The sequence below is a fragment of the Panthera tigris genome, chromosome D1 (assembly GCF_018350195.1).
Source record: "Panthera tigris isolate Pti1 chromosome D1, P.tigris_Pti1_mat1.1, whole genome shotgun sequence".
In the NCBI taxonomy this organism is placed as follows: domain Eukaryota; kingdom Metazoa; phylum Chordata; class Mammalia; order Carnivora; family Felidae; genus Panthera; species Panthera tigris.
Genome location: NC_056669.1, coordinates 64,616,075 through 64,632,815, shown reverse-complemented (window position 1 = coordinate 64,632,815; position 16,741 = coordinate 64,616,075). Strand labels below are relative to the sequence as shown.

The following is a 16,741-nucleotide window of genomic DNA, read 5'->3' as shown; positions in this document are numbered from 1 at the left end:
GGATGAAAGAGGAGAACTGGCAATAAGTATGATGAAAGGGAATGTCCACGGGGGAATGTGGAAAACTCAGAGAACATGTTGGTTTATGGAAAAGGCATGCTCAAATCACAAAGCTGTGGGCCCGGAATGACTCGGTTCCTCATTTGTACAACTGTTCTCTTCTTCCTGGGGCGCAGGTTGGGAGTGCGCCAGGCCCAGCTTAGCACTGTACCTGGAACTACGAGGTCCCACCAAACTCCAGGCCTTGCAGTTCAGTCTGGTCCCTCATGACGATCTCCTCTCAGAAACCTCATCCTGTCCCCTCCAACATGGCTCCTGTTAGGGACCTTGGTCCTTATGGTGGGTTTGTCCATGTCCGAATCTCGCTGTGGACTGATTTCAGTGTCTTGACCAGGGCTTAAGGCCCGTATACATTCAGAAGTGGGGCTGGACTTGTGTTTCAGTATCCCTGACCACTCCGTGATGATTAAGTTCTCTGAACACTTTCTTTCTCTATGAAAACCAGAGGACTGGGCTTCTAAGAGCTCACCAGATCCTTGGTTCAAGGGAGGGTGGGTGCAGGGGTGGCTGGGTGACCTCTCAGGCTGGCATCTGTGGGTGTGAACTCCAGCCTGGCAGAGATTCCCAACTGCAGGGCCATGCTAGCCCACATGGTGCCTTTGCACAACTTAGAAAAAGTACTTTCTCTGATGAGTGTGGCTTACACCAGGAACATGGCTTATAAAGCAGAGAGGGCAGAATTTCAGCCCCCTCTTGCCCCCCTTGGCCAGATGCCCTAGTGTAGGGAACAGCCAGCACTGATGTAGGCAGTGGCCATGCCTTGCTACACAGAGAACTAAACAGTATGGCGCTCCAAATATGAGGCCTCCAGAAGAAGCATGTGCCTGGGTTCTGGCCCCATGCCATCTGAGACCCTGGGGGGGAAACACGATGCCCAAGTGTCTCTCTTTCTGAGCCACCATTCTTGTATCTAAAGTTCAGGAAAGCAGAGTTCCTTCTCCTGACTCTGCAGCTCCCATTTTCTCTAGTGACCTGGTGTCTTGATTCCATATCTCTCCTCCTGCTCCAGGGGAGGGCTGAAACACCCCCCTCAAGGGCTGATCTTATCCCCCAGGCCTCAACTAAATAATCCACATACCCCTCAGCAATCCAGCCTTCACACAGTGACACCCACTCAGAAGAACATAGAGGGGCTGTTTCCTTAGAGGATTTGGAGGAACGGATAAGGGCTTTCTAAGCACAGGGATCCCATGAGAGGAGTCACAGGAGCCAGAACCTGCAATTCAGGGTGTGTTCAATCACGGCAAAGCAGTCCAGAGGTGGGGCAGGGCTGTAAAGACTGTTGCTGGAGATCAATAAATATCAGTTGAGGCAAGGGGTAGTGGTGGTCGCAAAGGCTTCTTCAGATCTTGTGAAAGACCTGAAATGATGAGTAGTTAGGGTTTTGCCACGGGGACATTGGAAATCCATGGAAGATTTTTGAGAAGGAGTGAGGCAGGGTCAGATCCTGGCAACAGGAAGGTGACTCTATGGCTACTACAGGACAGTGAAGAGGAGGATTTGCCAACCCTGCGCGTAGCGTGGTTACATTCTGCCCTGGTGGGAGACTGCAAGTAGCAGATTTGGAAGATGATTCTGAAGAGCATCTCTACACACCCCTTTCCTTCACCAAATTGAGTATAATGCAATCATTTCACAAACTTTTCCAGATACTGTGTGGGTCCACATGCAAGGACGGATGAGGGCAGGGAGAATCAGGATGAGCCTCCCCTTCCCCCCCCTACCCCTACTCAGCCCTCTCTCCGCCCCTCAGTCAGAATGTGTTTTGATAAGTGGTGGCTTGGGAACTGCATAAGGGTGACAAACTGTGCCCCCCCACACCAATTAAATTTTTTAAAAAGCTGCTATGGAAGGAGCGAATATTAGTTTCCTGATTTATAAAGCCAAATGGATTAAGCTCATTCATTGCCTGAGGAAACAAAAAGGAAATCTTCAATACCTCTGTGCACATTGAGAACAGGAACAATACTGGTCTTTAGAAAGCAGAAACCTAATTTGGGGGAATCAATTACCCTCTGTGTCCCTGCCTCTGTGGGCTCTCATACCGGCTCTCTCTCAATAGAGATTTCCTGGGAGGTAAAATGTGAAGTTGGTCAACCACACAGACACACCCTCGGTTCAGCCTTGCAGACAGGAGGGAAGAACTAGGCAAAGGGTGGGTGGAGTTCGGTGGGGGTATGCCTGGGTGTCAGGCACCTGTGGAAATAGGGGCAGAGGCTGGGAGGGCTGTGGGATAAAAGCGGGGGTGAGGAGGAGGCAGTACCGAGATACGCCAAGGACGGGGGCAATGGGAACCTGGGGTTCAAAACAGGGCGGAGTGGGGGGGGGGTAGTTGGGGTTGGTGGGGGAGGGGGGAGCATAGCCCAACAAGTGCACAAACAGCACCCACCACTTCCTGATCCTCTCATTTTCTCTTCAGTGTTCTGCACTCACACCCCATGGGCTTGAGTGTGCAGCGGGCAATGCTGGGGCAGTTATGAAAACAGAAAGGAGATGGGGCGCTCACCACAGTAGCCACCGAGTCACGTTCACAAAGTCACACACAGAAACACCCACAATCTCACCATTCCTGTGCTGGATCTCAAACCCGAACCCTCGGTTCCCAGACCCAGAGCCACACCCAGCCCGATGCACTCATGCAGTCCCTCACCATCACACGCACGGATCCCCCATTCACACCCGCGCGGCCACAGACTCAAACTCCCACCCGCGATCGCAACACATTCCGCCACCCCCAGGCTCGTCTTCTGCTCGCACAGCGGCTCATCACCCCGCGCAGCCCTCACTCTGGCATGCGGTCACACACACACACACACGCACGCACACACACGCACACGGTCGCTCACACGCACACACTCTGGCTGTGCTTTTGTGTTTTGTCAGAATTAATGAGAAAAGTTCCCGTGCCCTGCGGGTAATTAGTGTCCTTGGAGTTAAATAAGCTAATGGCGGGCACCTCTGGCCCAAGCAATTATGTTTGTGTATTGAATAATTGATTCAAAGGGGGGAAGGGCCGCTAATCAGATCTGAGCATAATGAATTGATTTAATTAACAGGGGAACTGAGGGGCCCTGGGAAACGCAGGCTGCACTCAGCTGAGGCGAGCGCGGCCCGCGCGGACGGAGAACGGGCGCGCGGCGGCTGCGGCGGCGGCTCCGGCCCGGCCCGGGCAGCGGCTGCTAGCGCGGCTCCCGCGACCCCGCGGCGGACCGACGCGCCCCCGCCCCCGCCCCCGGGACGCGCACGCCCTCCCGCGCTCCCTGCCCGCGGGGCTAAGCTGCCGGCGCCGGTCCGCCCGCCCCCGTCCCCGGCCGCCGCTCGCGGGGCGCGGAGCCCGCGCGGGGCCGGCGGGAGCAGCGCAGGCGGACGGCCGCGGAGTCCGAGCCGCGCGCCCCTCCGCGTCCTCGGCCCACGCCGGGCTGGAGCCATCGCGGGACCATGGTGTTGGACCAGGAGGACGGTAGGTGCCCGGGGCCGAGGGCCGCGGCGGGCGCGGGGAGGGGGCGGCGGCGCGGGCCCTGCGGAGGCCACCCCGCTCGCCTCGCGGAGGCAGCGTCCCCCCGCGTCGGCCTCGGCCAGCTCGGGTCGCCTGGCCGCTTCCCGGAAGCGCGGCGCTGGGTGTGCGCGCGGGCGAGTGTGCCGGGGTGCCGGGCTCAGCCCCCGGGGTTCCTCAGCGGGGTTGGGAAGTCCCCCGGGCCGCCCCGGACTCGCCAGCCCCGCACGCTCTGGCCCGGAACTTTCTCTCTGGCTCTTGCCGCCTCGCAGACACAGGGAGCGCCTCTGCGACCCGCGCCGCGGGCTTCCCCGCAGTGCCCACTGCCCCAGGTCTCCCAGGCTCCCTGGGTGGGTGTCTGCACGTCCCCCCTTCCTCACCCGACTGCGGAACGGCTCCCCCAGGGGGATGCCCTGAGAACCTACAGTCAAACCAGCATGCTCCTGGGGTCGCTCAGACCTGGAACTTCATAGCTGCGGGATGGGTGACATTGCTTCACCCCTGGCAGGGTTCCCCCAGCCAAGCGTGTCGGGAGGTGCCCTGCTGGCTAGGGTAGGGCTCCAGATCCAGAATATCAGGGGCGGATTTACCTTGAAGCTAACGAAGTTTAAGCTTCATAGTCCTTCAGTGGTCATTTGGCGTTAGTAATCTTGTATTCCTTTTCTTAAAGAGCACCCCAGCCCCCAAATTGCATAAGTAAGCTTGGCTCTCAAAAAATCTGGATCCACCCCTGAGTCCAACTCACAGCTTTCCCATTGTAGCTGCCAGTCTGGCGGGAGCACGCAGAGCCACCCTGCCACGCTGCCCCCATGGGATCATTCCCCAGGGGCTAGGGCAGTTCCTTAGTGCCTGGGAGATGAAGCTCTGAAGCGTGAGGCAGGGAAATTTGAGGCTGGGAGGCAGCTGCTGGTCTGCAGGGAAGGGTCTGGCTGCCTGGCCTTTCTCTCTGGCCTCACTAGTCCCTTGTCCCAGCCTACCATCTTACCCTGGGGTAATCAACTGTCCTGGTTTACCCAGAACCATCTGGTTTTAGCACTGAAAGCCCTGTATCCTGGAAACCCCTCAGTCCTGGGACAAACCAAGACAGTTGGTCAGCCTACATCCACAACCTTCTCAGTGCTGTTGTGCAGGGGTGGATTGGCCTTCATTAAGAGGGTGGGAGAGACCTGCTTTCTGGTGTGCGAAATTGGCCTAGGCTTCCACAAGGCCTAACAAATTATAACTGCAGCTTCCTAGAGGGGTTTCCAGAAACCAAAAGAGGAAAGTTTGTCAACTGTGTACTTCTCCACTCTAGCTGGTTGCAAATTCCTGTGTTTGGACTGCTTTTTAGGGGGCGGGGCAGGGCATCTGAACTTGGCCAACAGGCATCCTGATTGTGCTTCAAAATCTGTAGGGTCACTCTGTCCTGTCAGCTGTGGTGGCCACAGGGAAGGGGCCCTTCTCACTCCAAATACCTTTCTGAGCGTCACCTGTGAAGCCAGCTTGTAACCCCACCTTGGAGACAGCTGCACTGTGTTGGAAGCAGGGCCCTTGGGCTGAGGCACATCTGACAGCCTCCACTGAGTTCTGGAATATCTGGTCTGCCCAGGCCCTCAGGCAAAGAGTCTCCCCCACTGCTCGAACACACACACACACCCCGACCCAGTGCACGAACCCTTCCTTAGGACTTTCATTCCAGGTGCAGTGACAAACTGCTAGGACCTGCCCAAAACTTTGAAAGGCAGCCAGTAGAAACCCCTTTCTCCTCACCATAACCTGGGGGTTAATCAACTGGTCTCCCTCTGCTGCCCTCAGAGGCATTTCAAGGACATTCTGGAACACTCTTGGCAATGTTGGCTTGAGAGTACATGCTCATCAGCTGTGGACTGTGTTGGAGTCCCACTACCTCCCCCAAGGGATTGAGGCTTCCACTCTGGTGTTGCAGGTGTGCCTCTGGACCTGGAGGCGGCTTAGGTGGGGGAGGCCTGGGCACAGGAGTTACCTGTGCACCCAGCAATTCCCCATGTGCTGAGAGGGTGGCTGGCTGCTGGATGAGGGTGAGGCTCATGTCTGACTATGTCAGCCCAGCAGGCCCCTTCCTGGCTAGAAGCTCAAGTCACCTAAACCTTACTCCAAGGCTTGCTGGGTAGCTCTATAAAGTGGGAAGGTCTCTGCAGAGGCCCTTCTCCAGATCACTGTGGAAGCTCGGTGCTGACAACAGAGCGTGCAGAGAGAGCTGTGTATGGACATGAGCAGCCCTTCACACACAGCACCGGTCTGCTGATCTATCCTACCAGCTTCTTTAGCTCAGCACCCCAGGCCTGCTCCAGTCCCTGAGTTGGGGCACAGGGCCCCTGACTCCCCAGAGGGATGCTGGTTGGGTGGCTGCTAATTGGGCACGTTGGAGTCTTGGGGGAGCTGTGTTGGGACAGAGTCGCCAGCACACCACATGAACAAGAGTGGGAAAGTGCCTCCAGATAGTCAAGTCCTGGTTTGTGGGTCAGGGCCAGACCCTGAGAGTGAGGAGAAGCGGGCCCTGGAACTGGAGAGTAAAGCCACGGCCTTGGTGGAGCGAATGCCTCCAGGTAGCTAGCACAGAGGCATCTACAGCAAGAACCTAGCCCTTGCCGGCCTGTCAGGCCCATTGCTTGTGACACTGTCTGGCCCCCAGCTCAGGCTGGGGTGAGGGGTTGCTACTAAATGGGCCAGTGGCAGCAGTGCCAAAGCCTCCCTCAGACCCTCGGGATATAGCTCTGGCTGCGGTGGCAGGGGAGAGATCAAGCTCGCAGTCCTGAGGGACAGTGAGACTGAGCAAAATGATATATTTAACATCAAATATACTCAAGGACTATTAGGATTAAGTATTCAAGATGAAGGGGAAAGTGAAACCCTTGGAGCTGCAGATGAGGCATCTCATTAGAAGCAGCCTCTTCTGTTTTCTCAAAGCCTGACTTCCCTGCCTAGGATGGAGGAAGATGGGCCTCTGTACTGCTCCCCCATTCCCCACCCCGGTCAAGCACCTTGCATTGCGGTCTGCCAAGGCTTAAGGGGCACAGCCTGGCCTCCAGGTCTCATTTATACCCAATAAGTCCCCCCACTGTTGGGGCACCATAGTTTACAAAGCACATTCACATGCATTAACTCATCCCCACAGCAACGTGGGATAGCAGAACATGTCTCCCACCACACAAACAGGGAAACTGAGGCCCAGATAAAGTGATTTTCTAAGATCCACCATTTGCAATAGGCAGAGATGGGATGAAATCCCAACTGGCGGTCCTTTGATCCTCCAGGGACTTCGGCTTCCTTCTCCTTGCCTGGGTCTAGTCCTCAGAAGTGTCTGCCAGGGATGAGCCTCTGACACATCTATCCGAAGCCATCTTTGGGTTAGAAAAAAATCCATTAAGATTTCCATCCCCTCCTGGAACTTGGTACTGTCGAGACAAACAAAACAAAACACAAAAAACAAAAACCTCTTGGTATTTAAGAGTGGCCTTCCTAGAGTAGGCAGTCTGGACACTAGTAGAGAAGTAAGGTTCAGGAGGAGAGGAGATGGGCACTGTCTTCCCTCCTGCCTCCTGAATTACAGAGGAAGAATTTTCAACTCCTAAATAGCAGGAATCTTTTGTTCACTGCTGTATCACCAGTGTCTTATAATAATACATGCTCAATAAATAGTTGTGCAATGAGAAAAACCTTCAAGGCCGTGCTGTGCTTGCTCAGAGAGAAGCTGAGACAGGATCCCACTTCCTATGGAATTAGGATGCTCTTGCTGGTAGGGGAGGGGGGTGCTGGGGTCAGGGTGGTGCCCTAAGACTCAAAGTGGGAGAGTTTGTACCCTGCAGAGGGTTAACTTTGCCAAAAATCCAGGAAGCAACCAGAAGCCTCTGGCAGAGCAGGTAGGAAGCGAGGGCGCGAGGTCAGAGAAAGATCTGCCCGGGGCAGAAACCAAGGCTGAGGGGGTGTGAGTGACAGACAAGGGTGGTACACCTGACCAAGGGTCTGGGATGAGGACCCTGGGTGCTGCGCGGAGCCACGCGCCGAGCTGGGGCCGAGCTACCTCCAGGTGGCGCTGCGGAGCCGGGCACCCGCGCGTCTCCACTCCCCATTAACCCAGGAGGGAGGGGGGCCTCGGGAAATGTGTGCATTTATTCAGTAGCAGGAGTGCAAACCTCATACATTGAGGGAGAAAGGCAGCGGGAGACGGCCGCCGAGATTCCCCCATCTCTTTGAATATAATTTTAGATTGAGATTCAGATTAAATCCGAGGGGAAAACACTTTATGAGGCTGAAAGCTGTGTCGTTGCCAGAGCCAGGGTTATGAGCTATCAAATGCAATTACATTAAGACAGATTATACTGGGCAAATTGAGCCATTTAGAAGGTGAGAATCAAAGAAACGGCTCTGATCCTCTCTTCCCTGTTCTCTCTCCCTCTCCCCCCCTCTTTAAATTGCAGTTCGTAGTTCCTTGCAATTCTGAGGCACAAAAGTAGGTGAGACTGCTTTTGTATCTGCGAAGTGCTTCACTCCTGAATGTAATTCTAGCTGAGTGCAATCTAGGTTAAGAGCCGGACAAGCGGGTAATTAGAGCCCGCTCGCTGCCCGAGGACCGGCCGCCCCGCCGAAGCGCGCCCCGAGTCGGCGCCCTTCTCCCGGCCGAGCCGAGCTGCGGCTGGACACGGAGCGCCCGAGATGATGGTGCTGGACAAGGAGGACGGTAGGTGGCGAGCGGGGGGCCGACGCCCCGCACCCCTTGGCCCCCTGCCGCGGCGCGCGGGAGCACACGCCGGGACGCTGGCTCACACACGCCAGGCGGTGCAGGGCTTCCCGGGCGGGCGGCGCGCGGGGGGAGAAGGGCGGGGGCGGCCAGGTGGGGCCGGGGGAGGGGTGAGTGAGCCCGGGGCGGGCGGGCTGTGCGCCGGCCGCGTGCTGCTCTGCGGGGCCGCGTGCAGGCTCGGGTCCCCTCGGATCTCGGCGCAGTGGCGCTCCGCGCGCGGCGTTTCGTCTTTGCGGCCGCTCCTCTCACCGCAGCCATCTCCCTCGCGCCGGCCGCATAACCCGAGAGGGTAGAAGCGGCGGGCAAATCAGGGGCTTCGGGAGAATCGGACGCCAGAGCTTGCGGCCAGCGGGTGCGCGGGAAGACCCTGCTTGCCCCTGGGTGCCCGGCGGGCGAAGGGAAGGCCGGCTGGACGCTCGGGGAGACAGACGTCTCAAGTAGTGGCCCACTATCTCCCCGTCCCCGGACGCGGAGGCGGGAGTTTGGCCCAGAGGAAGCAAGTGTCCCGCCACCGGCCAGTAGCACTCTTGCAGGAGCGGCCTGCAACAGTGCCATGACCTGCTGTGGTCGAGAGCCTCAGTGCGCCCTACAGGTCAGAACAGAGGGGGCCAGGGTTGCTGGAAGCCTCTAGAAGGTGGTCCCACATACCCCAAAGCCTTCCTGACTGGTAGTGCCCTGCAGTGTGTGTCCTGGTATGTTTAGGAGAGATTGGGGAACCCGTTGCGCTTGAGGGTAAAACCAAGCGGGTGCCCTGTGACCCAAACGGAGTACCCAGTGTCCAAAGAGTAGCAGTTCCCTGGCTGGCCCCAGGCCCCCCTGCCCTATAGGTGAGGGTTGCCTGGTGTGTTGGTGTTGTAGGGAGATTAGTATGTAATTGTTGGCACCCCTGCTGTCGCCTGACTTCTGGTAAGGAACTGAGAAGGTGGCTTTGCTGTGTGTCAGCAGGAATCCTCTTTGATTGACCATGGTGGCCATTCTCTGACCTTCTGCTAGTCAGTCTTTACTGGCCTGGGCCCTCTGCCCACCAGGTCAGTGGTGGTGTTGACATGGTCACTTAGTAAAAATTCCAAGTTCAGTGACTTGCTCAAGGTCACACAGGGTGTGCCCTTTGCTGCTACCACATGCTGATGCTCCTAGCCTCCCCACTGCCTCTAAGACCTTCATCAGGGAGGGGCATTTAAAGGGTCTGGTCTGGGAGTCGCGTGTGGAGGAGCCTTGTGACCAGTAAGCCCACGAAGGCTATTTCTCAGCATGTATGTGGTAAGAGAGGCAAGGGGGAACTAAGTGTTTCTGGCCAAAAGAATGTATTTGCCAGGGTCTGGCTGGGATGGATGTAACCTCCATCTCTAGTATGCTCTACCTCTCTCCAGGATCCCCATGTGGGCTGTCATAGGACTAGGCTTCTACAGGTCTGTGTAACGAAAAGGAGAAGGGACCGGGTCAGGGCAGGCCAGGAGGGAGGAGGCTTTTTGTTGTGCCCATATCTAGCCTTCACTTTCCCTCTTGGTAAAATGAGGGGCTTGCAGAAGATAGTGCAGAGGGTCATTCCTTGGTGTCTGGAGGTACTCTCATGATGGAAAGCATGTGGAAATCAAGGTATGTCTTCAGCCATGGTTATTTGGCATGCTTGGCTCCTCAGGCCCAAGCCAGAAATCGAAAACACCCAGACCCTATCCTTGGGAGGCCTTAGGGAGATTGTTCTCCTGGGACAAGATGACCTCCACCACTGCCACCTAGGTAGTGCCCTGTGCAGGCATCCCAGATTTCCTTTGAGCTCTGTGATACTCAAGATTTTCAGGTGAGCCCTGAATGGGAATAGATATCTGGAGGTCATTTTAGCCAGTCTCCTGCCTCCAGACTGCAGTGCACCTCAACCACTTGGGCATATGTGTTTCCCCTAATCTCCACCAGATCTGCAGAGGGGAGCTCAGGATGCCCCTTGGTCCCCTTCTCTGTCCAGTCTAAGCAGTGTGGTGCCCACTACAGCTCCTACCACTGAGCTCTGGGGGCCCATAACAGCACAAGGAAGGTAGACAGCTGGGGCCCTGAGGAGCCATTTGATTCTTGTCCTGCCCAGCCCAGAGGTGTCCTCCAAAAGCAATCTTTCTGCTCGTAAATCTTCCCTCCACTTCATATTAGAGTCTGGCTTCCTCCAATTCCAAGAACCCCTGCGGGTGGCACCGTCAGTAGGGGAAGGGAGAAAGACTCTAGATCCGCTCACCTGCCCCTCTGTGCCTGCTGCCTAATTTCTTCCTGGCACTTACCCCTTTCAGCAGGTGGCCCTGTGAGCTGGGTGGCAGCATTGGCCCCCAGGGCCCCCAAGAAGCATGTCCCTCAGGGATGCAGCACTGCACCCTTTGTCTGGCTGCAGCAGGGACTCGGGCCCTTATTAACCACCCCCAATGCCTTTTCTCCACCTGACAGCATCTTGTTGGAAGGGGCTGGGGCTCCTCTGGTTGAAGTCAGGTCTGCCAGCTACCGAGGACCAAAGCTCTTGCTCTGCTGGGCTGCGGGGCTTTCATGTTGCACTTCTGAAAGATAATAAAATATCAATCGCTTTGCCGTAGCAACGGGTTTAAGAGACTTTCTGAAGTATTGAATCGTCAGAAAAAAAAATTTTTTTTTTTTTTTTTTTTTGCTTTTAAGCACAGTGCATTATTAATAAAGTAATCCATTAGGTCGAGCAGTGAAGGGCCACCACAGAGAGGAAAGATCTGTTTTGCAAATGGTTAAACTTCTGGTTTTAAGATTAATTGCTTTCATTTGGACGCTTGCTCTTGGCCTAGCCATCTCCACTTTACTGGAACTCAGGGTCCAGGCTTTCTAAATGCCGTCGGGCCTGCCTGTCAGCAAAGGAAGCCCTGCTCCAACTTTCCCGGAGAAACAGCCCTTCTTTCCCTGGCACCTGTGCCTGAGCTGGCACTAGGCTGCGGGCCTTCCGGAGAGGCTTGCAATCTAGGAGAGCAAAGGGAGCTCTGAGCACAGAGAGCCAGATTAGCCCTCAGGCCATTGGAGAAGAGACCCTTGAGTAGAGGCAGGCAGCAGAGGGTCCAGCAGCCCCAGGAGCAGTGAGAGCCTTGGGTTGGGACTGGGCAGGAGAGGACGCCGAGGGCACCCTCTCGGGGTTGTTGGACCGGGTACATGCTAGAGAAGGGCAGGTAAGCTGCCTCTGGAAAGGCCCAGCCGGAAGACTGGAGTGACCACAGGGCACAGCAGGCAAATTGGAGAACTAAACACCAGACATGATCCTTAGAGCATTTTTAATAAGTGAAATTGCCTAAGGACAGTGGAGCTGGACTGAGGAGGGCCAGACAGCGAGTCTTCAATTGTTAATGACCACTATGAGTGTGACCTCCACAGTGGACCTGGTTGATCCACCAGGGCAGGCTCTTGGCTATTCTTGGGTACTGACCAGCTTTTGCTCAGCCATTGGCAAGGCCTCCTGGGATAGCCCATCACGCTCTGGACTGAGAAGAGTCCTTGGGGGTCTCTCCTAGCAGAGTGTGGCCAGGACCTTCCTGGCCCCAGAGATAGAGGCAGGAAGTGGGCCCTGGTGCTGTTCCATGCCAGAGACCCCAGTGGGTCAGCAGGAAGTCAGAGTCCAGCAGATACTGGTGCCTACTGAGGACTGGTAACGGCCTTGTGAGGCCAATAGCATGGGCCCAGGCCTGACACTTGCCTGGTGCCTAGAAGAGAAGGGTCTCCATCTGTAGCTCCCATGCCAGCTCCGGCCGCAGCTACCTCCTCGCTACTGAAAACAAGGCTTCACAGATCTTGAGCAGCATGTACAGCTGCTTACCCTTCCTGCCCCAATTCAGCCAGGCAGAGAGCCTGTAAAGATGGGTCTCCCTCACCCCCTCCCAGAGCCTTGGGTAAAGAAGCAGGTGCGTTTCTCTGTTCCCTGCTCTTCCGTTCATTTGCCCACATGGAGCACTAAGGGGGGGTGGGGGACAGGGAAACAACATAAATTGGTCTGTCGTCCAGAATCCATGTCTCGCTAATGTACCCAGATTAACTCAACTGTAAATTGTCTCCTTGGATGGCAGTGTCTTGCTAAAAGTTTCCCATATGATTCATGATTTGGATTGCTTTTAACGGCTATTGGCTAAGCAAGCCGGTGACTGTACAAGGTGATGCAATTGGCATTAGTGAGGGGAGGCACGGGAGCGTGTAATGCAGTCAATACTGCATTAACTACTGATGCCCAATTACAGGGAGTGGGAGAGAGCCTTTCAGGAGCATTAGGACTGGGGGAAGCTGAGATCACTGGCCGCTGCTCGCCTAAAAGCTTCACCCTTTGCGTGCCGGGGCTTGGCGCTGACGTGGCCGCTCACTTGGCCTCTGTCGCTGCAGGAGCTGCCTGTCTCTCTTACGGTCTCTCTCTCCCTTTCTGAACATGTCCCACAAAGATGCTTTTAGCACATGGAAGTGCGCATTTTCCTAGAACCTGGGCCTGCCTTTCATCCCTCAGAGAATTGATTCCCCACCCCAGCCAGTGTCCCAGAGTCAGACCAGGTGGCTGCCCCACCCACTTCCATTTAAGGAGCCTCCCAGCAGGCCCCATTTGTGAGCAGGACCAAGAGGAGATCTATTTTGGTCTCTCTCCCTTGGAACAGATGAATGATTGCCAGCAAGCATTGGCGGCCACCCCTCTGTGGTCGTGGGCAGAGGAACATGAGGTTCAGCCTCAGAGCAGTGGGCTGCGGGCACCTGGCTGCCAGAGTTGAGAAGTGGCCATGGATGGACAGACCAGGCCTCCTCTGAGCAGGAGACGGAGCTGGAGAGCCTCCCAGGGACACGACCCAAGCCATGTTGGGGTCCCCACCAAATGCAGACCCCCTCCAGAGCTATATCCACCAGGGCAGACCTGCCCATAAGTACCCCGCAGGCCAAGGCTTTTGTTCAGATCCACCTCCAGGGACCGGAGGAACTCCTGATCAGGGGTGCTAGGAGATTGGAAGGAGTTAGGGAGGAAGGTAGAGGAAAAGGGCATTGGTTCCCCAGTGTGCCAGGCACCACTGGGCTCATTGCTGCCTCCACCATTCTGCTAAGCTGTGCAGGTCCAACGTGCCCACTGTGGTTTTGTGTTCCATGCCCACCTGATGTTGAGGTTGCTTTGCCTCCATACCATCTCATCTCCACAATGAGAACAACCATGTCTAAATGGTTGGGTTGTTAATGAGGATTAAATAAGATAATATCTGTGTATACATTTGATAAACCAGGAGGCCTCATGCCTGTGTGAAGTGTTCTCCACACAGCTGGAGTATGATCAAATAATCTGGCACCCGATTTGGTGCCTTGTTCACTCACTCTCCCTCTTCCAGTTTACCCATCATGGCCATTGATCACTGCCATCCAGGAGGCAGGCTGTCTTCACTAGTTACCACTGTCCAGATCTCCAAGGCAGATAGCATTGTAGGAAGAAGCCTTCAAGACCACGCTTTGCAAGCCCATCCATTTATAGGGGGACAGTTGAGGAAAGTGGGCAGGAGAGTTGCCCAGGGTTCTGTAGGGAGCGCAGAGATTCAGCACCTTTCTGAGCTCTGTGCCCAGCTTCCATGACCTCTGACCCTCTCTCCAAGGCATGATGAGGTGGTAGAAAACTCTGACTAGGTGAGACATCAGCTATACTGGCACCGGGTGCCTGAGCATCCCAGTCGTGGCCCCAGCCAGCCTGCCGACAGCCCACAGGACACGATTCTGTCCTCAAATGGAAGTCCTCCTGGCATGTGCTGATGGGCTCTAACCTGGCCTGGGCCTTCATGGACCAGAGCACCCCAAAGGTGCATATGGCATGTAACCCATCCTACCTGCCGTGTCTATAATTGAAGGACATGGAGGCATGCAGGACATCCTCCCACCCTCACGCTTAACTCTTCATGGCATTGCTAGGGTGAGTTTTCCTGACAGGTCTGCACTCAGGATAGGACCACACCAGTGGAGCCAACTTGCACTGGCCTACACATCTCTTCCCAACTCTGAGTTCCGTGGCATCAGGTTGATAGCTTGAAATCAGCCATGGTGGGAGTATTAATACCGTGGAAATCGGCAAACCATACAAATAAGGGCTTTTTCTCAGAGAGCCAATTGTTAAGTATTTATCAGCACACCCCTGGATTGCATTCATCTGGGGCTCTGGACCCACCTGTTTCTTTTCTGCCACTGCCATCCTCCCATCCCACCTAGCATCCTTCTCCTGGTTCTTGCTACAACCAGGAACCCAGCCTCTGCTATCCTGACATGATGCCTGAGACCCTCTGCCATGCTAGCTGTCCAGTGCGGGGCTAACGTATTCGCTCTGGTTTTGTGTTGCAGGCGGACTCCGGCATTTACCACTGTGTTCTTGTTCATGTTGTTCCCCTCGCCTGGCATGCCCTTTCCCCTGTAGATGACCCTGCAGGAGCCTACAGGTGGTCAGAGCCTCTTACAGACCATTCCAAGCCATGCTCAGAGTCGCATCCACCCTACCTAGCAACAAGCTGGTCTCTTGTTGGAGTGTGTTCATTTTGTGTTTTGTCTAAGGCAGGAGTCCACAGTGGCTGACACAACTTGAGGCAAAGTAAAGGCAGGTGATGTGACAGGAGTGAGCAGGCCGGTCTAGGTTGCAGGGGCAGATGCGTCAGAGTGCAGGCCTGCCAGGTCAGAGTGGGTCACTGGCTCCTAACTCCTGCCTCTTCCCGACTGAACTGTCTTGAGTGGCCTGCTGTCTTCGAGTACAGCCTGATTCAGGAGACCTGTGTACTAGGTCCCAGCTGACTGCTATGTGACTTCAGACAATTTACTGGGCTTCAGTTTTCACGTCTCTAGAATGGGAATGATAACGTCCACGTACACACTTGATAAGCCAGGAAGCCTCATGCCTCTGGAGCAACATTGCTTTGTGCAGAGCTTACAGTCTGATCTCTTTGGCTGCAGCTTCTCAGTCTTTAGGAGTCATAGAAACACACTTGCTATTGTTTTACTGAACCCTTACTTAAAAGTGAGGCATTGTGCACTGTGTGTGTGTTAGTAAGTCATTGCTGCGTAACCAACCACCCCCAACTCAGAGGTTCAAAACAACAAGTATCCATTTGGCTCTTGAATCTGTAGGTCAGTGATTTGGGCTGGGCTTGGCTGAGCAGTTTCTCGGGTCTCAACTGAACTCTCTCATGCCTGGCAGATGGCCGATCCACTGGACACCAGGGATACAAGTCCCTCATCATCCAGCAAGCCCTTCCAGCCTGTTTTCATGGCAGAGACAGGTCAGGAGGTAGAGTGGAAGTCTACAAGGTTTCTTGAGGCCGAGGTTTGGTTCTGACAGGTTTCGCTTTTGCCACATTCTGTCGGCCAAAATAAATCACAAGGTCAGCCCAAGTTCAGGGACTGGGTGGGGGTGGTCAGATTCTGCCCTTAAAGGAAAGAGGTAGAGACTCACATTACAAAGGGTGTGCATACATACCAGCAGGAGGAGTAGAGAATTGGGGTCATTTCTGTACTCAGTCCACCAAAGCATCTCCCATGTAAGATCTCACATAATACCCTAGAACCACCCTAGAAAGAGCTGCTCGTATTATCCTCATTTCACAGATGAGAAAACCGCCATCCAAAGAGGCTGTGTAGCTAGCTGGTCGCAGGTCCCCCACCTGCAAGTGCCTGAGTTCAGGCCATCTGACTACAGAGTGTGCCGTCCTTCTCTGCGCTCGGCTGCCTCCCTGTTCCAACTGACAGACTTGGAGCTGGGGGAGAAGGACACCCAGGGAGGGTTCACGGGAGAAGAGGTGGAGCCAGCTGGTGTTCCAGCCAGCCAGGATGCCTGGGGACAAGGTGAGGGAAGCTGGCTGTCTGCGTGGTTTTTCGGGGCTGCCATTGGAGGCAGCAGGCCTGGAGGGGAACCACAATGAGGTCAGCCCCCCGCTGCCTTCTCTGGCTTTTCCACTCTGCCCTGCAGTGCCCCTGGATGGTTGGAAGGGGTGAGAAGCTCCGTGGTTACCAGGGCTGACTCCAGCCTGGGCGTGTATGCAGATGCAGTCAGTCAGGAATCAATTCATTGGTTAGCCCCTCACCTCAAAACGGGGCGGTAAGTGGGCTGGTGAGAGGCCTGTGTACATTCATAAACCAGCTGATTGAAAAGCAATATTTCAGATAAATACAAGCCAGCGATCTATCAGTGGTTGTAATAAAACCCAGGCTTCAGGCTGTGATTTTATTTTGAAATAATAAGAATTGCTTGATTCTTTTTACTTGAGTTACCATGGTAATTCCGGCGTGGAGCAGTGTTATATTGATTTAGAAAGTGGACAGTAATATTTCTTTTGTGTTATTCTGTTTCTAGGCCTTGATTTCTAATTTCCACTTGGAGATTACTTTTATAAATTTCTTAAGTCCTTCCACTTTTTTTCCTCTCACAGTATAATTTTCCTCTCACACGCCACTATGTTCTGAGCTTATTG

At 54.9% G+C, this 16,741-nt stretch overlaps 1 protein-coding gene across 1 annotated transcript in view; it reads left to right on the top strand.

Annotated features, from left to right (window-relative positions):
• The first annotated feature begins 3,414 nt into the window (after window positions 1-3,414).
• The window catches only part of LMO1 (LIM domain only 1), a 41,630-nt gene continuing 28,303 nt past the window's right edge, over window positions 3,415-16,741 (top strand). Inside the window, exons 1-2 of the mRNA XM_042959082.1 lie at window positions 3,415-3,520; window positions 7,990-8,249. Of these exons, the coding sequence (XP_042815016.1) occupies window positions 8,225-8,249 (25 nt within the window). The 5' untranslated portion in view covers window positions 3,415-3,520; window positions 7,990-8,224. The remainder of the gene's footprint in view (window positions 3,521-7,989; window positions 8,250-16,741) is intronic.